The sequence below is a fragment of the Labrus mixtus genome, chromosome 20 (genome assembly GCF_963584025.1).
Source record: "Labrus mixtus chromosome 20, fLabMix1.1, whole genome shotgun sequence".
Taxonomy (NCBI): domain Eukaryota; kingdom Metazoa; phylum Chordata; class Actinopteri; order Labriformes; family Labridae; genus Labrus; species Labrus mixtus.
Window position 1 is genome coordinate 691,764 of NC_083631.1, and position 22,474 is coordinate 714,237.

The following is a 22,474-nucleotide window of genomic DNA, read 5'->3' on the forward strand; positions in this document are numbered from 1 at the left end:
TCACTGTGGTGCTCCCGTGCCACGCCGCTATTGCAAAGCTTGCTAACTCATGTTTTTAGCATTGTGAAGTGCTCCCACACTTTAGAAGATTTCGGTTGAACCGTTCTCTCCGCTCTGCTATGTTTAATATCCGAAATACCAGCTCTGCTCTCTCGACAGTCTGTGACATAGGGAGTGACGCATTAATCACGCAACAAATCGATAATAAAATGTGTTGCCAACACTTTTATTAATCGATTTTTATCGATTCGTTGTTGCAGCACTAAAACATTTACAAAAATGTAGACTACAAAACGATTATTGATTACGGTACTCGTTTGCACCCCTACTGTACACTGATATGATGGCGGAGCTGTTTTGTAGTCAATCCAGTGCTCCAGGAAACACCAAACAATAAAAGAGGGAGAAAATTAAAAGATGTTAAAATTTTCCACCAGAGTGTTTGTGTTTTATTTGCTACACTGATGTAAAGGGATGCCCTAAACGAATATGTGACTACCAATGAATTGTCCCATTTTTTAATTTAAGGACAAAATCATTAAGACTTATGTGGATCTCCCAACGCCCATTCAGCCTGCGAATTTCAATTTTTATTTGTATAGCGAAGGGATCATTCATATGATAAAGCTGTGACTGTTAGATCTATCAGTGAAGTATATGGAATCTGCTGCAGTCTGTAGTTTCTGAGAGTCACACAGAGCAACACAACAGTGCATGAAACAATGTGACATTTTTGTTTGATGTCTGCACTTCTGTTCGTATGCAAATGCTCTCCGTCTCTCTCCCTCTCTCTCCATCCCAGTAAAAAATATTATTTATTCAATAAGCAGCTCCAGATCTCCACACTACAGATTTGTACTGTGTTTAAAAATGTTGAAAATGCCAACATGTGTAAGAAGTACCATAGAAGAAAAAACAAACACCCTAATAATAACCGATAAAAACATTAACTTGTTATTGTAACAAATAACATTCACACTCAAAGGCATAAAGAGAGAGAAAAAATACATATTTACACAGTCAGGATCAACAAGTCATGGAATCAGCTTGAGATTTTAAAAGCAGTTATGGTAAATGGACTTGAGCTTGTATCGCACTTTTCTAGTCTTCTGACTACTCAAAGTGCTTTTACACCGCATGTCACACCTACCCATTTAGACACTTGATTGCAGTGGATGGAATCAGTTCCCAGTCCTGTTGATTGTTAAAAAAAATGTCTATAGTGAAGAAACTTGCAAAAAAGATTTTAACTACCGTAAAAATTAGGGGTGTAAAGGTACACATACTCGGACCGGACCGTTTCCGATCCGAGTGCATGCAGAACAGAAGTTCTTTAATCGCAAAGCGGAAGCACACCTCAGTGTGAAGGAAGGCTGCGGCCGCGGATATGGGACACAACTTTTAGTTAGTAAATTGTTAAAAAGTTCAAACATAAATTGTGCAGATTACTAGTTCATCGAACCCTGTCGGTTTGGACAGTGGCATATAACCGGGATGGAGTTCTTTTTACAGACTAACTCTTAAGTTTCGTTTTAATTTTCAGCGATGATCCAACAGCGCTGCTGCGCAAAAGGGGAGACACGTCTGTGTGGGAGCAGAACCTGCAGCATGATAGAATGAACACCCTCCCTCCCCAACAGACAGCCTTTTGCTAGTAATTCTGAACGGGCCAAAGCCATAACAAATGCCATTGAAGTTCTTATATCAACAGAGGGAAATATTAATAGTTCTGCGATGAAACTATACTGTCCCAGATGTGATTAGGTTTATTATGTTCTCAAAGGGCATTCAAAAAACTGTTGCCTTCATAAACTAAAAGGTGTCAGTGAAATTAAAAAGAAATACTTTTACATATAGGCTATATTAATTCATTCATATCTTTTATTTATTGGAGACTCTTTTGGTTGAAGAATGCAGCATAAGTTTTATTTTTATTTTTATAATGTTTAATTTAAAATGTTATTAAAAAGTAACCTGAGCAGGTGTACAAGTCTGAACTGTCGATGCTGCACTAACCCCTAGCCCAATGTGTAAAAGGGAAATTATAAATGTTCCTAATAAAGAAAAAAAAAGTGTTGCATGAGGTCCCTTTGCTGTACCGAAAATGTACCGAACCGAAGCTTCAAAACTTGGAACCGTACCAAACCAAAATTTTTGTGTACCGTTACACCCCTAGTAAAAATATAAAAAGGGAATTATGTTCTCAGTCCAACATAATTTTGTATGGTGTTATACAGAGCTAAGGTGGCACATATTTGTACAATAAATTAGGTTTGAATGTGAGATTTTTAGTTTTTTCCTCTTCAATTTTACAATTAATTTCCTTCATAAAAAGGTGTTTAGCCAGCATGCTTGGTACATGTACACATGTACAAGGTAGGAAAGGTATCACCACTGCCACATTTTGAGCTAGGAAAAATCCTGTTAAGGAGTGTAATATCACTCCTTATCCCACTATATATGATGCAAGAGAAAACAGCAGGTACACATAATTCGAAAGTATCTAATGATCTAATGATTTCACAATTACTTATGAATGTCAGGGCAGCTGTGAATCAGTGGTGGATTTGGTAGTCTCAGTTCAAACCCAAGCTCCTAAACTCACATCAAGGTGTCCTTGGGCAAGACACTTAATCCCAAATTGGTCCCGTTGCTGTGTCAGAGGTGTGTGAATGTGTGTGCATGGAAAAAATGCTTTGAGAAGTAAAAAGACTAGAAAAGCTCTATTTCATCTCAGGTCTACTTCCAGCAGTTGTGACAGTAAGATGTCCTTAATTGTCAAAAGCCACATTAAGCTTATTTTTACAAGGGACAACTACCAGCTAAGGCTATGAAGTAAACGGCCAGTAACTTAATGTAACAAAGAGTAAGGTATTTTACCTGCTCTTTTGTAAAGTGTCTTGAGATAACAATTTGTTATGAGTTGGCGCTAAACAAATCAAGATTGATTGAATAAAGATTCAATAAAGAGCTGACACTCTCAGCTGTGCATCCCCGCTGGTCTCACGATTCAAATAGATTAGATTATCCAGTCAACTGTAAGATTTGATATCACGATGCATCATCCTCAATTTTTCTACATTACTGCACATGGCTACTTTTTCATAAACAGAGACAAACAGCATTATAAATATTAACTCCTTTTGTATAATTGAAAAAGTGCTTTAGACATCAATGTCTTTATCAATATCTTAACATTGTAAGCTAAAATATATAAATGACAGAGGTACAGTATAGGTATTAAGTGACTGTGTGTTCAGTTAATTAGACCAGAGAGAGATGTTTTTAAGTCAGTGTTTTCCCTTCTCAGGACATTGTAGCTCTTAGCTGTGAGTTTTTTATAGGGTTACTTTTGTTTCTGTCCTTTTTATTTCAGATGAGTTGTGTTAAGTTGCTACTGCTATAAACACCCCATTTCCTGATATGAACAACAGCAAGCACAGGACCGGGACTCAATTTACGTTGTTTTCTGTCACAAATTAGCCTACAGTGTTTCCCAGACATAGACAATACCTGAGCGGGACACCCAAGTATATGTCTGGCCGTCCATTACATTTCCAATATTTTTAATTTAGTTTTAATTTAATTTATTCATAAAATTGGTGCTTGCTAGAGAGAGCGAGAGCGGGGGAGTGCCGGCGCGCGAGGACCTTACGGCTCTGTGCAACATAAAATAACTTCCCTCTCAACTACTGCGAAGAGATAAGACAGGAAAACCAAAAGAGCAGAATCACATCAGCAGTGAGATAGAGAGAGAGAGAGAGAGAGAGAGAGAGGTCCACTTAAACAATTGAGGTGCCTTGCTCCCAGCGTCGAAAAATTAACACCCGCCAAGCGTGTAATTTGGGCAGATTTTCCATTTGGCGAGTAAGTTTCAGTAAAGTAAGTGCATCAATTTTGTTAATTAAGAAGCTAAATGTATGAAAAACGTTATTCTCTTTTAACAATTTTTCTTTTTTTCAATTAAAAGCAAATTGATGCTCACAGACAGTCATGACAGCAGAGAGAGGAGCAGGGAAAAGTAGCTGCAGCTAGGCTACATCAAACACGCTTAATACTCATAGCATTGTTTTTATGACTTTTTGATAAAACATTTACCCGCCCTGTGGCGGATAGCCCTCTGAAAAGTACTTGCCAAACGGAAAATCTACCCGCATTTGGCACTTGGCGGGTGTTAATTTCGGACCCTGCCGGTGCGACTTATATTCCGGTTTTTACGGTAATGGTTTCAATTACAGAAAATAAAAAATACATATTTTTAAATAATTTGATTTGCCTTTGTTTTACACAGTAGAACTGTAAATAGAGCGGTGTTGAGGTATGTTGTTAGAATTTAATTTTTGGCCATTTTCTTTTGACGGCTATTGATTAGATACTTCTGACATACAGTAATTCAACTGAACATTTTAAGATTGTTGGTCGTTTTCGTTTGACTTACCAGAACAGCCAGGTCTGCTTGTGATGCGCCTCCGATCATGTTGGGTACAAAGCTTTTGTGACCTGGAGCATCAAGGATGGTAAAGTGCTTTTTTTCAGTTTCGAAGTATGCTCGGCCCACCTCCACTGTCTTTCCTTTGTCCCTCTCCTCTTGGTTGGTGTCTAACGCCCAAGACAGATACCTTGGAGATAGACAAGTGATATTCCATTGTTGATTTGGTTACTAGTGACATAAACATTCCTGCACATGAACACACCCATCCACACTCCAAAGTCTTCTTCTATTCAACTCACTGCACCATCCGCCGCCTGTCCACCATGGGGTCAAGAGCAGTGTTTCCCCTACCATTATATTAGGGGGGTGGCCCCCCCCAACGGCATCCCCCGCAACCCTTGATGGTCAAGTTCATTTTATTTTCTATATAGTGCCAGATCACAACAGAAGTCATAAGGATACCTTTCCTATAGAACAGGTCTAAACCTCCTCCTTTTATTAAACAAGTGCTGGTGTGCTGGTGAGCACACTCTCACCAGCGGAGGCCTGGGTGTGTGTAGTTGTGTCTGACGGACGTACACACAATAATAAAAAGTCCGTTAGAAGCATCAGAAAATAAAATAGTCGGCTTAGTTGACTTCGGACTTTTCTGGGCATGTCCCTCTCTCTCTGCCGTTACTCAGGGGATGCGCTGTTAGCATGCTGCATTCAGGGGTGCTCAATGAGAGATGTATTCAGCTGCGCTCAGAAACGGGAGTTGCAGGAACAACTCACAGGTCTTTGGTGTTCAACTACTACGGGTGAGTGTATTGCATCATTTCCTGTTCTGTTCTCCGCTGTACTGTGTTGCTCAATGCTGACCGTTAGAGCTAAAAGCTTAATTGTTAATTTTGCCTAGTTTATTACAACTGTTGTTTCCAACACACTGTACGTTCAGACAAACATAAGTAATCAAAAAGCACTCTCTCTCGCTCTCTCTAGCGACAAACCTGCTTAACAGTTTTGTTTATTTTAGCTACCTACTCTTAGCAGATAACTTTATTTACAATGGCTTTTTTTTTTCCTGTCTCTCCCTCTCCTGCTCTTAAGTTACTCCTCATCCTCCTTTAGTGATAATGATACACGTAAGAAATGTAGTTTATTTTTAGCTTTGGAGGCAAGGGTGTCTGAGTTAGAGAGACGGCTCTGCACCATTGAGTCAGAGTCATCGTATACAGCAGTAGTTAGCCAGCCACCTGTAGCCGGTGCGGGCCGACATAGCTTGGCTTCCCCCCGGTAGCTCCCGAGCAGAAGAACCAACCACTTCATGTTTCAAACTAATTTTCCCCACTCAGCGACACACCCGCTGAGAATAAAACTCTGATTAATGGAGACTCCATAGTCCGAAACGTGAAGCTAGCGAAGTCAGCGGGCATAGTTAGGTGTATACCCGGGGCCAGAGCGGGCGACATCGCATCTCATTTAAAGTTGCTGACAAAGACTAAAGGTAGATTTGATACAATCGTAATTCATGTCGGCACTAAAGACTCCCAACTATGCCAGTCGGAAGTCACTAAGGTTAATGTGGAGTCGGTGTGTACTTTTGCTAAGACGATGTCCGACTCCGTAGTGTTCTCTGGACCCCTCCCAAATCAGACCAGTGATGACATGTATAGCCGCATGTCATCACTCAACCGCTGGCTGTCGAGGTGGTGTCCAGCACACGATGTGGGCTTCATAGATAACTGGCAGTCTTTTTGGGGAAAACCTGGTCTGCTAGCTAGAGACGGCATCCATCCCACTTTGGACGGTGCAGCTCTATTATCTAGAAACATAGCAGAGGTTATTAGTCCAAAACCCTGACAACAACACAGAGTTCAGACCAGGAGGCAGAGCTGCAGTCTTACACACTTCTCTGTGCCTCCCTTAGATCTGTCTCCCAGTCACTATAGCTGTAATTCTGAATCGACTGTAGTTATACTATAGGTACTGTGTCTGTCCCCCGGTCCAGACCGGTTTTTATAAGTCATCCAAACGTAGAAAAAAAAAGGCATAAATCGTCAAAATCTCATAAGAATCAAAACTACGAATACGGCTAAAGTTTGACATACATAGTAAAATTCCAAAATCTAATATGTAAGCCATCAACAAGATTTAACAAGATTGATCATGAAAAAACATACACATGCTTCCTTAACATTTTCACAAAAAATAAACTGATTTAAATTTGAATACTAAACACCATCTTGGGATGGATTCTGTCAGAGAATATAGAGCAAGTTTGCCAGATAAAGCATTTCCCCCTTACCAGGTTTCCCGGTTCTTTTCCTTGGCTTCTCTTTCATATTTCTCCAGTGTTCTCTTATCTACCATGCCGGTTAGATACCTTTTGGGGGGAAGGGTACAACAGAAAAAATTAACAACATATCAAAGGCCTTACGTGAAGTTTCTATTTCACTCATTAAAAGGAAAGGATGTTAACACAAGGAGTTTGTTTCACTCACATAATTTGTCCGCCAATAGTGGATTTTCCTGCATCTAGAGACCAGCACAATGTGCATTTAATTGAAAAAAAATATATAAACAACATACACATGTATTTATATAAACACATGTAATATATACACACACACAGACAAAGAGTTTTAATGAGTGACTAACACGTCAGCAGAATGCCCTTATCTTCAGTCATCTTAGTAGCCATTTTCAGATTGCGTTTCTACAACAGTGCTGTAACTATGTCTTTCTACATTCATATTGATTCTGCAGTGGTGTAATATTGGTGTCCCAGTCTGTGAATTTAAAGGCACAGTGGGAGCCCCACATACACACAGTCAAACATGCACACACACACAGTGCTGCACTCCCCTGCTGGCTCCTCTGGCAATCCTGTCTCGCCCCTGTAATGCTTCAGTTATTGTCTCAGAGGACGGTAAAAAGGAGGGTTCACTTCATCCCACCTATTACGCCTCTGTGACATTCATGTTAAAGAAAAAAACATCAAAGGGATATATATTACACCTTGAAAAGGCAGTCTGAATAGGGCTACATAAATGGTCAAATTTACTTGGTAGTACTCCTGATTGCTTTACAATTCAACAGGTCGGTATTTTGAGCCTTGTGCTGTAACCAAGACATAAGAGGACTGAATACATTTTTAATTTAAGTTGCACTGGTATTAGTGTCGTCACTTTCTCAAAAAATCCTCTTGGAACAAACTTGGACTTTTTTTAAACCGTCTACCTACGTGACGATTTCTATTGTGTTTAAGTCCACAATGTGCAGCTTCTGTACAGCTGTGTAGCTCTTTTAGTACCATCTGTTTTCACTTTGTGGAGTCTTCACTCTGTGACGGAGATGCCTGTTCGTTTAGCTTGTAGTCTAACATCAGAGCGATGGGTCTGAAAAAGAAGTCGACAAGTGGTGGGGCTCAAGGCAAATTAAATGCTGCAGGCTGCCAACCCAGAATCTGCTCAGTTATTGTACGAATTTCAATATAAAGTTTTATTTATCTTTGAGAGGGAGATCATCTGTGCATGGCTCAAATTTATGTCGCAGGTTGTGCGCTGAATGTTTGCCCTTATGCAATATGTGTGACGAAGGAGGAGCTATGAGAGCCATTTGATGGCACATTAGTTTTGAACAAAAGAGGCACTGTAATGCTAATGATTTGATTCCATCCGCATTTGTAGAAACTTTTATTCTGTTTGTGGTTTGTCTTCAAGTCGCGGGTCTGCCTTCTGCACACTTCGTCGCGTCACTCTTGGAGATATTCTGTCAGTCTGAAACTAAATGCAGCACACTGAATCTACTCGGTCACACTGGCCATCCGTACCGTGCCCAAGCACGCTTCAACGCAAAAGTCCAGTGTGACCGCTCCGTATCAGAGAGAGAGAGAGAGAGAGAGAGAGAGAGAGAGAGAGAGAGAGAGAGAGAGAGAGAGAGAGAGAGAGAGAGAAGCATGGAGGAGCGCTGGGATGATGAGGGGAAAAGAAGATTCTGTTGATTAAACACTCCAGGTCCAAATAGCAGAGGGAAAAATACAAATTTACATTTAGGATTAGTTTTAGGAGGGTGTTGATACAGTAGACTATTTCGCAGAGAGAGAGGCCGAGGCGCGCTAGACTGACACATACAGTATTCAGCCGGCTTTTTCCAGATAAAGTAATCACTTTAGCTTCCATAATCACTGCTCCTCCTGGTGGTTAGATTAACGGTTGCAACTTGTTTTCACAAGTGACGCATACGCCTACGCCATCGACTACGTCACCGTGGGGGATGTCATTAGAGTCACAGACCCTGCACGGTCCTGCGGTTTGTTTGGCTTCATCTGTAAGTAACCTCAGAGCCATTTAAATAGCCCTATTCAGAATGCCATTTCAAGGGATATTTACGCCCCTGTGACATTTCACCATCATTCTGAATGGGTTAGATGTATTGGGGTGGGGTGGGTGGGGTGGAGGCAAAGTGATCCCAAACCCTGTACCGTCTTCAGCAGGAATAACAGATGTGTTACAGAGGTGAGACCGTTTCAGCGGAGCCGGAAGGGAAGCGTATCGTTGCATGTCAGACTGTGTCTTTGTGGAGCTCTCACTGCACCTTGCTTCCACATAGCCGAAACGCAATGTAAATTCACAGATGGGAACAACAATATTATGCCGTTGCAGAATCAATATGAAAAAATTCAAGTAGACATGATGACGGCTGAGCTTAGTTATGGCACTTGGGAAAAAAGCAGTCTGAAAAGGGCTTGTATTATTCACATGATGACGTACAATAAAATGGTGATATGAACTGACCTACGTGCCCGATGAACACAACATTAATGTGTTCCTTCCTGGGGGCATCTGGCTGTGTTGGTTGAACCTTGGGAATTTGCACTTCCTCTTCCTCCTCAATCATATCCGGAGCTGTTTTCTCTGTAATTTCTGGCAACTCGGGCCCCCGGTCCCCGCCTCCTGGCTCCTCCTGATTTGGCTCAGACTCTCTTTGGTCCCACAGCTCTTCTGTGCTCGTCTGTGTGTCACCATTCTCCACTGGAGCTGCAAGGTCACAACAAACACCCCAAAACAACTCAACTTGGTGAAATATAGATGGAACTTAAAATGTTATCAATTACTTAAGAAATTTAATGAATTAACCTATAATTTTTGAATATCAAAATTCGGCAAGATAAATTTCTTACATTTTTCCGTCATGGATTTCTTAGTTGTAAAGGTAAAACTTGTTATCTGTAAAGTGTTGTGGTTGGTTGTTTTGATACCTTCAACATAATTGCTACGATACTGCCTTAAAGTGAGATCTGAAATGACAATTGCAAAAGTCAATGCAAAATTATATAACATAATTTATAAGTCCCAAATTAGTCAGCTTGTTTCACCTAAAATAATGTATTCAACTACCCTCCATACTAGAAGAAGCTAACACTGTAAACACTCCAGTATCTAACATTTTTAGAGCAATTGTCTATCCATAAGCCCTCTCTGCCTTATGGCCAAGCGAGGCCACATGTTATGTGGTTACGACTTGTTTTTATTTTTTCTCATCACCAAAGGGGCTCTATACCTTTGTCCTCTTTGTGTCTTTTACGTTTATTTGTGCATCTGGCACCAATTAACATCAAGGATAAGTGAACTCACTTGACTTTTACAGAACAATTCCTGCAATCATTTATTTCATTTATAGAGCATTTAAGTAGCAGTTCAGTAAATATTATCAAATGACTAGAATTACAACCAAAACATGAAAGAATGAGTACAAAATACAAGGAAAATATATAGGTTGAAACTGATCAATTTAATTGTATTTGGATAAGTATATGCAAATTTAGAAATTGATGCCAGCAACATGACCACAGACCAAGTTCAGGCTTTAAAGCAAAAAAGTTTTTCATTTGACTGAAAATTCTTGACATAACACAAGCAACAGGGGGCTCCCCACATAGGTCCTGAGAAATAAAACTGACATTTTTTTGTTTTGTTTGAAAGCTCAAGATCTAAGGCAACAGATATTACCTTACTTGTGGATTATCATAACAGGCATTTATATAACATGTGAATGTCTGAAAAGGTGACCTACAGTCAAGTGCATTGGATGCCTAACCACATTAACTGTCAGCTGGTAGTTGGTTTTGACAACTCTAGGTGTGTTAAAATATGACAAGATACAATAAGAAAGTATATGGGTCTGGGGGAATTCTCAGAAGATAAAACATTAAGCTTTTTGGAGCTTTTTTTGGAGTTCCCTGCAGCCTAAAAGTAGTTATAACACAGAAATACTCACTAACAAGTTTGGCACTGCACTGAAAACTACAGAAGTAAGAGTACAAAATAATTATGAACTGGGGAATGACATGCGGGAAAGGAGCCACAGCTTGGCTTCAAACCCGGGTCGCTTGCTTGGAGGTCTACAGTCTCCATACATGGGGCGTGCGCACTTATCAGTGCACGCTGATAGTCGCTACCAAAATAAAAGCGTACTATACGCCGAGCAGACGTCATGTAGCAGATCAAAGTTCTGAATGTACATTGAAATGCCACATAAACGCATATGCCTACTACACTTACAGTATGTTACAGGATTCAGGACGTGCAGGTTTGCACGTGAAGGTCTGTCACTAACCCACATTCTGCTCGACTTTGTTTTGTCTGATTGACACTGACTAAAAATATTTCAATTGGGAAATTGACGGAAATCCGTCGTAGCGACGGAGAACTTTAATCCCTGTGTTTGTCTCTGTCACTGGCGGGGGGATGCAATTCTACCGCACGAGCTATTGAGCCACCTTGGATCACTGTGGTGAAAATTCCTTCACTGCGACAGCCCTATTATGCACTTGTAAGGATTGGCAAACAAAATGAAATGTGATTCGTTTCTGTGACACGTGGTCATGCAGCGATATCATTTTTTTTGTTTGTTTAAAGAAGGGTCGGGACAGTTTGAATGACAGACGCTCGCACCTGCCTGCCTGCACACCAAGCACGGAATGTTGCTTGGAAATAAATGCCAACACCCAGACCTGCATTGAACACACAGATTGTCTTCGGGAGCTCCGAGCAACACAACAAAACTCCCATTTTAAAAAGGTTAACTTGCAACCCAATTGTTACAAGGGAGCCTCATGTGGGCAGCATATCCAAGAGAGCAAGTAGCTAAATAAAATATTGGCCTTTGACAGGCACGAGTGTTGATCCTCAATCAGTGCATTAATAGGAGAGAAATACGGATGGCGGACCGCTCTCTCTCTGTTACGGGCAGCAATTTAATGGATACATTTTAAAAAGAAATAAAAAGGTCAGTAAAGCAGTTTTCACATAATATCACTCTGGATAATATCTAGATATTTACAGGAGGACTTCTCCGGAGATTCTCCCGAACTAGCCGTTCACATATGCTCCTCACAGCGGGGGACTTTTCCTGTCAGAGGGGAGGGGGGTCGGGGGATTTCCTGACGCAAGACTTGACATAAATAAACAACGCGGAAGTAGCGGCCGAAGCAACAGAGTCCGCTACACGACGTTATAATGAGAATATTTGTCTTTATATCAATGCTATGTGTAGTCTAATGGAATGACAACATCCACTACAGAGAGGAGAACAACATACTGACGAACAGAAAACATAATGCAGCCGTTTAATTAGAGCACAGAGATCGTAGAGGTCGCGTGCAGACACTTTAGCCGGTCACTATATAAACATCATTCTCTTCCCATTTGCTCAAATTGAAATCTCCAGAGTGCTGCCGTTCAGACATCAGCTCACTCTGACTTTCTGCAGAAAAAATACTAGGGGTCTGGCCGGAGAAACTCCGGGTAAAGTCTGCGCGAAAAATGCGGCTGTTTGCATTCACACATAGCTTAAATCATCTCCAGGTAGCCTAATCTCCAGAGTTTTTCAGGAGATTTCCATGTGTGAAAAGGGTTTAATATAGGCTACCGTTGATACTCCAACGGGGCAGCCCGAAGAGTGCAGATTGTTCTGAATGCATAGGGAAATAGGAGTAAATCACCACCACACAGATTTTTTTTGAGTTTGAATTTTATATACCTTATTAATCCCTGAGGGAAAATCGGGAAATGAGATCGCATGTATGAATTGACAGTAAAAACCCTCCATGTGAGGGCCAAGGAAGTGTGCCATGCTTCAAAATGGAGCACTCACACTAGTCAAACGAACTGCACTTTGCGGGTCAAACGTGCTTGGGCACAGTATGGATTGCCTAGTGTGAGTGTGCCTTTAATCTTAAAGGATTTCCTGGTTAAATAATGTTTATTTTTCAAAAGATCTAAGCGTATTATTGTGCCTAAGTAACTCATGACTTTGTTAATCCCAATCTTCAGTTTTGACCGATTCACTTTCATTCGGACATTCACTAGAGCAGTAACAGCATATATGTGGCTAATGGCTCAGATGGACTCAAACATATATACTTACCCGCATTATCTGTCACCTCCATGCTGGAATTCTTGTCTACAGCAACTGAAAGAGAAAAAGTACTTAAAATGATATTCCCATTAATTAGACAGTTAGTTTAGCTTTAAATGGGTGTGTGGGTGTTGTCTTATCTTGACCCTTGATATCAACATGATATTAAAGAGCCCATATTATGCCCTTTTTGGGGTTCATATAGTTAATCTACGTACCTACTTAAGTATGTTCACAAGTCCAAAAAAAGTGTCCCCACGTGTACCAAGTCTGATCTGATTGGTGGGCCTGTCGGCTCGGCCGTAATTGGTCAGTCGCTCAGCACGGTTCTCGGAAATCTCCCGCCCCTTTTACCATATTGGGAATGCAGCCACTGGCTCTGTCCAAGGGTAGCATAAACATTAGCACCTTAGCACTACTGTGCTACCGCAGGCTACGGCATATCGTGGGCGTGCTACAGAAGTTAACGGGCGTGCAACATGAGCTGCTGGGCTTGCCACAACGAGTCAATGGGCTTAGATCAGTGATCTCACACTGACAAGACGTCACACTGGCAATTTGTTTTCGAGGGGGGCTAGAACCGAGCTTTACATGCAGCTAATGATGCATCTAACAGGAGGACGTAGGAGAAGCCGCGTTTCCGCGGACTTTGAAATTTTGCAAATAGATATGCCTAAACATGCACAGGACACTTTGAAAACACACTAAAGAGCATATAAAACCAGAAAATATGGGCCCTTTCACATGTATATGTTTGAGCATATATGCACATATGGGTGTGTGTGCAACAAATCTTTTCTCTATTTGCACTTTGACTTGATGTAACCATTTCTTTTTTTTAATTAATGTGAAGCGCATTGTGTTCTTTTATATGAAATGTGCTTTATAAATTGACTTTACTAAAAACAAGGCACACCTGCTCCACAAGCTGCAGGCCAAATTCATGTAAGGTAACTATAAAGGTCCTACATTGAGTGTTGTAAAATCTGAAAACAAATGTATTCCTTTTTTATTTCTCAAAACCATTTCAATTAACCTTGAGGAGACACCTAAATTTAAGGCCAGAGTAAAGCCTAGTTTATACTTCTGCAACCAATTTTAGGCCACACCATGGGTTCTGCAGTTTTATTAACATCCGTCCGGTCCCACCACACATCATGTTTGTTATACATACAGACAGACAGCAGCTAGGCTAGACTAGGCTAATGTACGCCTTAGTGGCCTATGCTGTTGTTGACAACATACAGTACAGACCAAAAGTTTGGACACACCTTCTCATTCAAAGAGTTTTCTTTATTTTCATGACTATGAAAATTGTAGATTCACACTGAAGGCATCAAAACTATGAATTAACACATGTGGAATTATATACTTAACAAAAAAGTGTGAAACAACTGAAAATATGTCTTATATTCTAGGTTCTTCAAAGTAGCCACCTTTTGCTTTGATTACTGCTTTGCACACTCTTGGCATTCTCTTGATGAGCTTCAAGAGGTAGTCACCTGAAATGGTCTTCCAACAGTCTTGAAGGAGTTCCCAGAGATGCTTAGCACTTGTTGGCCCTTTTGCCTTCATTCTGCGGTCCAGCTCACCCCAAACCATCTCGATTGGGTTCAGGTCCGGTGACTGTGGAGGCCAGGTCATCTGGCGCAGCACCCCATCACTCTCCTTGGTCAAATAGCCCTTACACAGCCTGGAGGTGTGTTTGGGGTCATTGTCCTGTTGAAAAATAAATGATGGTCCAACTAAACGCAAACCGGATGGAATAGCATGCCGCTGCAAGATGCTGTGGTAGCCATGCTGGTTCAGTATGCCTTCAATTTTGAATAAATCCCCAACAGTGTCACCAGCAAAGCACCCCCAAACCATCACACCTCCTCCTCCATGCTTCACGGTGGGACCCAGGCATGTAGAGTCCATCCGTTCACCTTTTCTGCGTCGCACAAAGACACGGTGGTTGGAACCAAAGATCTCAAATTTGGACTCATCAGACCAAAGCACAGATTTCCACTGGTCTAATGTCCATTCCTTGTGTTCTTTAGCCCAAACAAGTCTCTTCTGCTTGTTGCCTCTCCTTAGCAGTGGTTTCCTAGCAGCTATTCTACCATGAAGGCCTGATTCACACAGTCTCCTCTTAACAGTTGTTCTAGAGATGTGTCTGCTGCTAGAACTCTGTGTGGCATTGACCTGGTCTCTAATCTGAGCTGCTGTTAACCTGCGATTTCTGAGGCTGGTGACTCGGATGAACTTATCCTCCGCAGCAGAGGTGACTCTTGGTCTTCCTTTCCTGGGGCGGTCCTCATGTGAGCCAGTTTCTTTGTAGCGTTTGATGGTTTTTGCGACTGCACACTTTCAAAGTTTCCCCAATTTTTCGGACTGACTGACCTTCATTTCTTAAAGTAATGATGGCCACTCGTTTTTCTTTACTTAGCTGCTTTTTTCTTGCCATAATACAAATTCTAACAGTCTATTCAGTGGGACTATCAGCTGTGTATCCACCTGACTTCTGCACAACACAACTGATGGTCCCAACCCCATTTATAAGGCAAGAAATCCCACTTATTGAACCTGACAGGGCACACCTGTGAAGTGAAAACCATTTCAGGTGACTACCTCTTGAAGCTCATCAAGAGAATGCAGAGTGTGTGCAAAGCAGTAATCAGAGCAAAAGGTGGCTACTTTGAAGAAACTAGAATATAAGGCGTATTTTCAGTTGTTTTACACTTTTTTGTTAAGTATATATTTCCACATGTGTTAATTCATAGTTTTGATGCCTTCAGTGTGAATCTACAATGTCAATAGTCATGAAAAGAAAGGACACTCATTGAATGAGAAGGTGTGTCCAAACTTTTGGTCTGTACTGTACATGTCAAGGTTTTTCCTGCATAGAGAATTCTTTGGCGCCCCCCAAAGAGGTTTTACCCAGCGCCAAAGGAAAATCACGAGCACCAAAAGAAAAAAGAAGACTATTCAAATTGCAAATCAAATCCTCTCTGAATGCATGTTAAAAATATCAATACATCAAACGACTGTTGAACAAGCAGAACATAAACTTAAATACGACGTCTGTGACTTATAGCAGTCATCTCCCCTCTCAACCATTTACGCATGCGGCTCGCGCTGGATAGCCAGCTAATTGACTGTTCGTTTCTTTTGACTGGTTCCAGACGCTCCGCTGACAACCACAAGCGCTAAATGCGGAGTGATTTTCCGTTTGGCGAGTTAATTTCAAAGAGCAATGCTCTTCATGGCGATAAATATTTATCCCAACAGTCATGCTAAAACAATACTAAACCACGTATGATGCAGCTAGCTGCAGCTACTTGTCCCTGCTCCTCTGCTGTCTGCGGGCCGCCCCCCTAATTTAATGGTAGGGGAAACACTGATGATAGAATGAACACCCTCCCTCCCCATTCCCATAATAATGGACAAAGAGACGTAGACAAGACGAGAGTAGTGTACGTAGAGTAGTGTGCCGTCGTTGTTCAGCGGACATTGGGTACGTCGCAGGCAACACGTCCAACTTATTAAAGCACTTGAAAAGGCACCACACGAACGTAAACATCACTGCAACTAGGAAAAAAACGACAGCCTTTTGCTAGTAATTCTGAACGGGCCAAAGCCATAACAAATGCCATTGAAGTTCTTATATCAACAGAGGGAAATATTAACAGTTCTGCGATGAAACTATACTGTCCCAGATGTGATTAGGTTTATTATGTGCTCAAAGGGCATTCACAAAACTGTTGGCTTAATAAACTAAAAGGTGTCACTGTAATTAAAAATAAATATTTTTACATATAGGCTCTTTTAATTTCTTCATTTCATTCTAAAATACTTTATTTCATTCATATCTTTTATTTATTGGAGACTCTTTTGGTCGAAGGAACGGACTGAACGGGAGCCCCGAGTCTCTCTCTCCCTCTCAGTCAGTCAGTCGTTCACTGAACGAACTTACAAGAACTCTCTCCCTCTCACTCCTTTATAACCTCCTTTAGCATAGGATACACTGGACCATCCTTTACGAAAGGAGATGAGATAATGCCGTCCCACAAACATTTAAAGTGACTCACACATCAGACGGTTCATGAAAACTTTAACGATGACCTTGTATGGACTGAGATCTGTTGGAGGATCAATGCAGAGACAATATGTATTTGGTTTATTTATTGATTTGACTTATAATTTAATAATGCCTTTGTATTTATTTTCTTTTTCTTTTGTGTGTGAAGAAGGTGAACATTGTTTTTAAATTCTGGTATAATGTTTAATGTAGATGCCTTGCTGATATTTGATGTTGGTTTCTACGAGAAATTGTAACATATAACGTTGTTAATTAAATAAAAATAACAATGATCTAAAAGGGACGCAGATCATCTAAGTTGCAATAATATGACTTGAACAACTTTCAACTAGAGGTGGGCGATACGGAAAAAAATATATCACAAATTTTTTATGACAAAATCACAATCAAGATTTTTTCCATACTGATCTTAAGACTAATTTGCAAGTTACTGACCAGTTCAACCAAAGTTATTTTCCTGTATAATGTTTTTAAAAGCACAAAAACTGTGCTGACAAGTTTAGTCTATTTGAAAAACACATTTGTAGGAGGTCTCCCACCCAGAACATTTTACGACCAGAAATGTCTTTCCCTTGATTTAATCAATATTTATGCACAATTTGAAGGTTTTCTGCACCACTTTGAATTATGATTTAGTAATGTATCCTCTTTCTGTGTTCATCAGGAACATTTTTACGCAGTGATGCACTCATTTGAAAGCATGCTCTGCAGAATTCCTACAGCTGTAGCTTCATGTAGGCTCTGCAGCCTTTGTTTATAGGCTTTGTTGTTATTTATGACATAATTGGACTAACTTTAGGTTTTGTTTATATTTAATCAAACGTAATATATTAATTCTGTGACACATTATTAAAGTAAGTTTTACTGAAAAAAGAGTTAAATTCATAGAGGGGGCGGGACATCGTTGATTGGCAGACAGACAGTCACCATGGTTACTCACTCTCACCTGCCTGCTGCACACTGAACAAGGAGAAAGAGCTGCTGAATGACATCACCTCAAGCAGCATGCATAGAAATCAATGTATAGAAATAAGTGATTGTAGCCCTATTGTTAAAACATTTACAGCCAAGGTCCAGACCTTGTAGATACGATTCCGTTTCAAAACGTTGTTTAGCCTAATCCCTATAAGTTTGGTTATCACAACAGGTGAGCTTCGAGTGGAGAGGCTTGATAGTAACTTTTACAAACCAAGAGAGCAGAAAACACCGACACTAAACACTGGGGTTATATCTCCCATCAAGCCCAATTCACACATACTCCGTGCGCGCCGCGCACTACGTTGTACTTAGCTGCCACTCTAGTCAATCATTGTGTTCACACAGGGTGCGCTGCGGTCCGTCTCCGGCGCGTGCCACCGACGACACTGCTCTCTGCTCCGTTTCAAATACGCAGCGAGTCTATTTTCGCCAGAGTGCGCTGGAGGTTCGCGTCAAACTGGACAGAATATGACAGCCCGGACAGGAAGTCAGACAAGGAAACGCACAGAGCATCTGGTCAATTTCAAAATAAAACACAATATACGGACTCGCGATCGTATTTTTCATCACTTTATCAACATTACGTCAAAACAGGAACTGAATGAACAACAATGCATCCTCAGAAAGACAAAGCAACATGTTGTTTGCATGTTTTTCTCTTAATTCCCGCGGGATCTTGTAGTTCTCCTGTGATGTGTCATGGGTGCGCTCCGCTGACGTCCCAGAAACGGATCCAGTGTGAATGGGCGTGAGCCGTCTGACGGAGAAAAACCGCGGCACTGACGGACCGCGGCGCGCACGGAGTATGTGTGAATTGCGGGTCACTGACTGTCTGAGCTCCGTCTGTCTCTCTCTGCAGACTGTTAACGTCTCTCCAGCTCGTTAAACGGTTTCTTGTCTCGCTATCCGAGATGTAAACTTAGCTGTGCAAACAACATAAGTTAACTGTTTCTCACGCAGTGTCGCTTTGGAAAAATATCAGAACAGTTGCATATAACCCGGATGGAGTTGTTTTTGCGGACTTACTATTAAGTTCTGTTTTCTCCGCTGTGGAGCAAAAAAGGAGAGGGAGACGCGTCTGTGAGGGGGAATAAACTGCAGCATGATAGAATAAACACATAAGCCCGGTTCTAAGATCTCTCTGCTTTGGCAGGTCATCAGCACGTTAAAATCCTTCATGATCGTTATATCGCACACCACTACTTTCAACAATCTTAAACCCATAGGTGAACTATGAACGTTATGCTGATGTTGAAAAAAATTATCAAAGTGAAGTAGCCTGGTAGCCTATATTCCTTTTACTTCAATTCCAATCTTGTGGTAATTAGGATTATTTCACTGGTAAGAAGGCACAGGGGAAAGCTTTTTAAATGCGCTTGTAATAGTCCATTTTCGGAAAAAATTGTAGTTTCACCACAGCAGACCCACGTCATTAACCTCCGCTGTCGCATAATTACGTCGCCTAGTGGAAATGCGGTCGGATTGTCAGAGCACCGCGACAGGTGGTCTAATAAATTTGTTGAGCACTGTATATTGAGAAGCAATTAACTGGCTACTGGCTTGCAGCATTCTTTTTTTTGCAGAATATTAAAAATGCTGGCAATAACAGCAATGTTACACAGTGGTCCTATCACAGGGCTTGTGGTTACATTTTTGAAGTGCACGTCAGGTAACACACACAGGCGTAGGTACAGGGCTAAAAACACTAGACACCCAAGTAGTGGTGTGCAATATAACGATTTTAGATCGTGAAGGATTTGAATGTGTTGACGATCTGCCAAAGCAGAGAGATCGTAGAACCAGGCTAATGTGTGCAGTTTAGGCTCTTACACAGACACGTCTCCTCCTCCCTTCTGATCCCTAGCATCGGTGAAAATGAAAACGAAACTTAAGAGTTACCCCCAATTCACACATACTCCTTGCATGCCGCTTTCCGTCAGCGCCACAGTTTTGCGCCACCGGACAGTGCGCACCCATTCACACTGGATCCGTTTCTGGAACATCAGCGCAGCAGAGCGCACCCATGATCAACTGTACACACATCACAGGAGAACTACAAGATCCCGCTGGAATAAAGAGACTACTAACTACAATTTGGTGTTCATTCGGTGCCTGTTTTGACGTAAAGTTGATAAAGTGATGAAAAATACAATCGCTAGTCCGTATATTGAGTCTTATTTTGTTTTGTTTCCTTGTCTGACTTCCTGTCCAGGCAGTCATATTCTGTCCAGCTTTACGTGTGCCTGCAGCGTACTCCGGTGAAAATAGACTCGCAGCGTATATGAAATGGAGTGCAATTGGTGGCACGCGCCTGAGACGCGCGGTGTGAACACAATGATTGACTAGAGTGGCAGCTAAGTACAGCGTAGTGCGCGTCGCTGATGGACCACGGTGAGCACAGTATGTGTGAATTGGCAGTTAGTCCGTAAAGTCAACTCCATCCCGGTTATAAGCAAGTGTTTTGATATTTTTGCAAACCGACACGGCGAGGTTTACATCTTAGATAGCAAGACAACAAACTACACGAGCCGGAGAGACGTTTACAATCTTCTGAGAGTCAGACAGAGCGGAGCTCAGACAGACAGTCAGTGATGGGAGATATAACCTGTGTTTAAAATGTTGCTGTCTGTGTTTTCTGCTCTCTCGGTTTTTAAAAGTTACCAACAAGCCTCTCCACTCGAAGCTCACCTGTTGTGATAACAGAACATATAGGGATTACAGTGTTTCCCACAGGATTTCATGAGACTATGGTGGGGGTACACCGAATCCTCTAGGTGGGTCCGGGGGCATGCACCCCAGGGAGAAAACTTTGTACATTTTAAAGTTAGATGCATCAGTTTTGTGCAAAATTAAGAGGTTAAATGCATGAAAAACTTTTTATCTTCTAAAAACGTTGTGCTCTTGTAGTGCACAAATTGTCGAAACGTAAAATCCAATGCCCATTGAAGTTAAATTGCTTTAGGCTTGCCCATAGAGACCCTCAAGCAGGCATACTGTTCCTACTCCTCTTTCAGTTATGATTATCGCTCCTCTCCAGCCTCTTGTCCACATGTGGATCATTCCTCCTCCACAACATGCTTCTATTTGATGATGTCATACAATTTGCTGCGCAAAAGCATATTTTATTAATTAACTGTAATGTTCAGTATTATAAATATTTAGAGTATTAACAGCAGCTCAGACCAATTTAAGAACATTTCAAAATCAAAACGTTCAGACATGGTTTATGACCAGTTTATACACTTTTTTATAAGCAGGGAGGGTGACGTGCAGACGCACAGACAGAGGACCACTCAGCACACATTGAGCAGTTTGGACACCATCAGTCTGTTAACAGAGACTGCAGTCAGCCATGTAGTTCACAGGTTGACATGTAAACTGTAGAGTAATGATCAATTTAACTTTTTAATTCTTGTCCGTCCACTTACATGCGCAATGGCACGTTCCCGGACTCTCACTCGCCCGTATAGCTCTCTGTCTCTCCCTCTCAAGTGCGGTCCGTGGACCCACCTTTATCTAAAAATGCACGTTTTGACATAATGAGGAAGATACACTCTTGAAAAAAGGTCTGATCCAAAGGTTAGACTTATAATTAAATTTTAAGTGCAGTTTTTCAAGACAACAGGTGAGCAGCAGAGCTGCGCGGCGTCTTTAGGCTAAATGGATTTGTTCCGCTCTTTCAGAAGTTGTTTTGCAGGTCCTAAAAGAATATTCAGCTAGAATTTTGATATCTAGGTTTACAACTAGTTATGCTGCTTTTTCTGACAGGGGGATCAAACATCTTTGATTGTGTTTAAAACCTTTGAAACCTGCGCAGCGATTGAAAAGCTCTGAGCGGCTGTGAGTTGTAACACTCTGCAGGAGGTATTATAAACAAGGTAACAGACTGTTTTAGGGAACTGACAAACAATCACACATTCCGGTGTAGGCTACTGCAGCCACACATCACATTTAACAGGGTAAATTGTACTTAAAATGTTCTTAGGAAGAAAAAAAAAACCTTTAAATGTTCTTATAGTTGATAATAATTCCCTGACGCTAGCGGGGCAGGGTCCGGACCTTGGCTGTTACTTTTTTTTTTTTAACAGTAAGCCTACAATCACTTGTGCATTGATTTGCATATGTATGCTGCTTGAGGTGATGTCAGTCTGCAGCTCTTTCTCCTCCCGTTCACTGTGCAGCAGGCAGGTTAGAGGTAGTAACCATGTTGACTGCCTGTCTGTCAATCAACGATTCCCCACCCCCTCTATGAATAAAACTATTCTTTCACTAAAACTTACTTTGACCATCTGTGACACATCACATCATATACTTCTGTATTATGTTTGATTATATGTTTTTGCCAGTCTACAAGCAAAACTAAAGTTAATCCAATAATGTCATAAAAAACAAAATATCCTTTAAATAAAGGCTGCAGAGCCTATATGAAGCTACAGTTGTAGGAATTCTGCAGGGCTAAATAGCACAGAAACACAAGAAGTTGAAGTCTACATGTTTTCAAATGAAAACTGCGTGAAAATGTACCTGATGAACACAAAAAGAGGACACGTTATTGAATCATAATTTCAAAATAGTTA

General features: G+C 41.2%; 1 protein-coding gene across 1 annotated transcript in view; it reads right to left on the minus strand.

Annotated features, from left to right (window-relative positions):
• The window catches only part of gspt1l (G1 to S phase transition 1, like), a 44,427-nt gene that overhangs the window by 20,539 nt on the left and 1,414 nt on the right, over window positions 1–22,474 (minus strand). Inside the window, exons 2-6 of the mRNA XM_061026309.1 lie at window positions 12,845–12,889; window positions 9,211–9,453; window positions 6,916–6,949; window positions 6,720–6,797; window positions 4,439–4,619 (exon numbers count right to left, since the gene is read on the minus strand). Of these exons, the coding sequence (XP_060882292.1) occupies window positions 4,439–4,619; window positions 6,720–6,797; window positions 6,916–6,949; window positions 9,211–9,453; window positions 12,845–12,889 (581 nt within the window). The remainder of the gene's footprint in view (window positions 1–4,438; window positions 4,620–6,719; window positions 6,798–6,915; window positions 6,950–9,210; window positions 9,454–12,844; window positions 12,890–22,474) is intronic.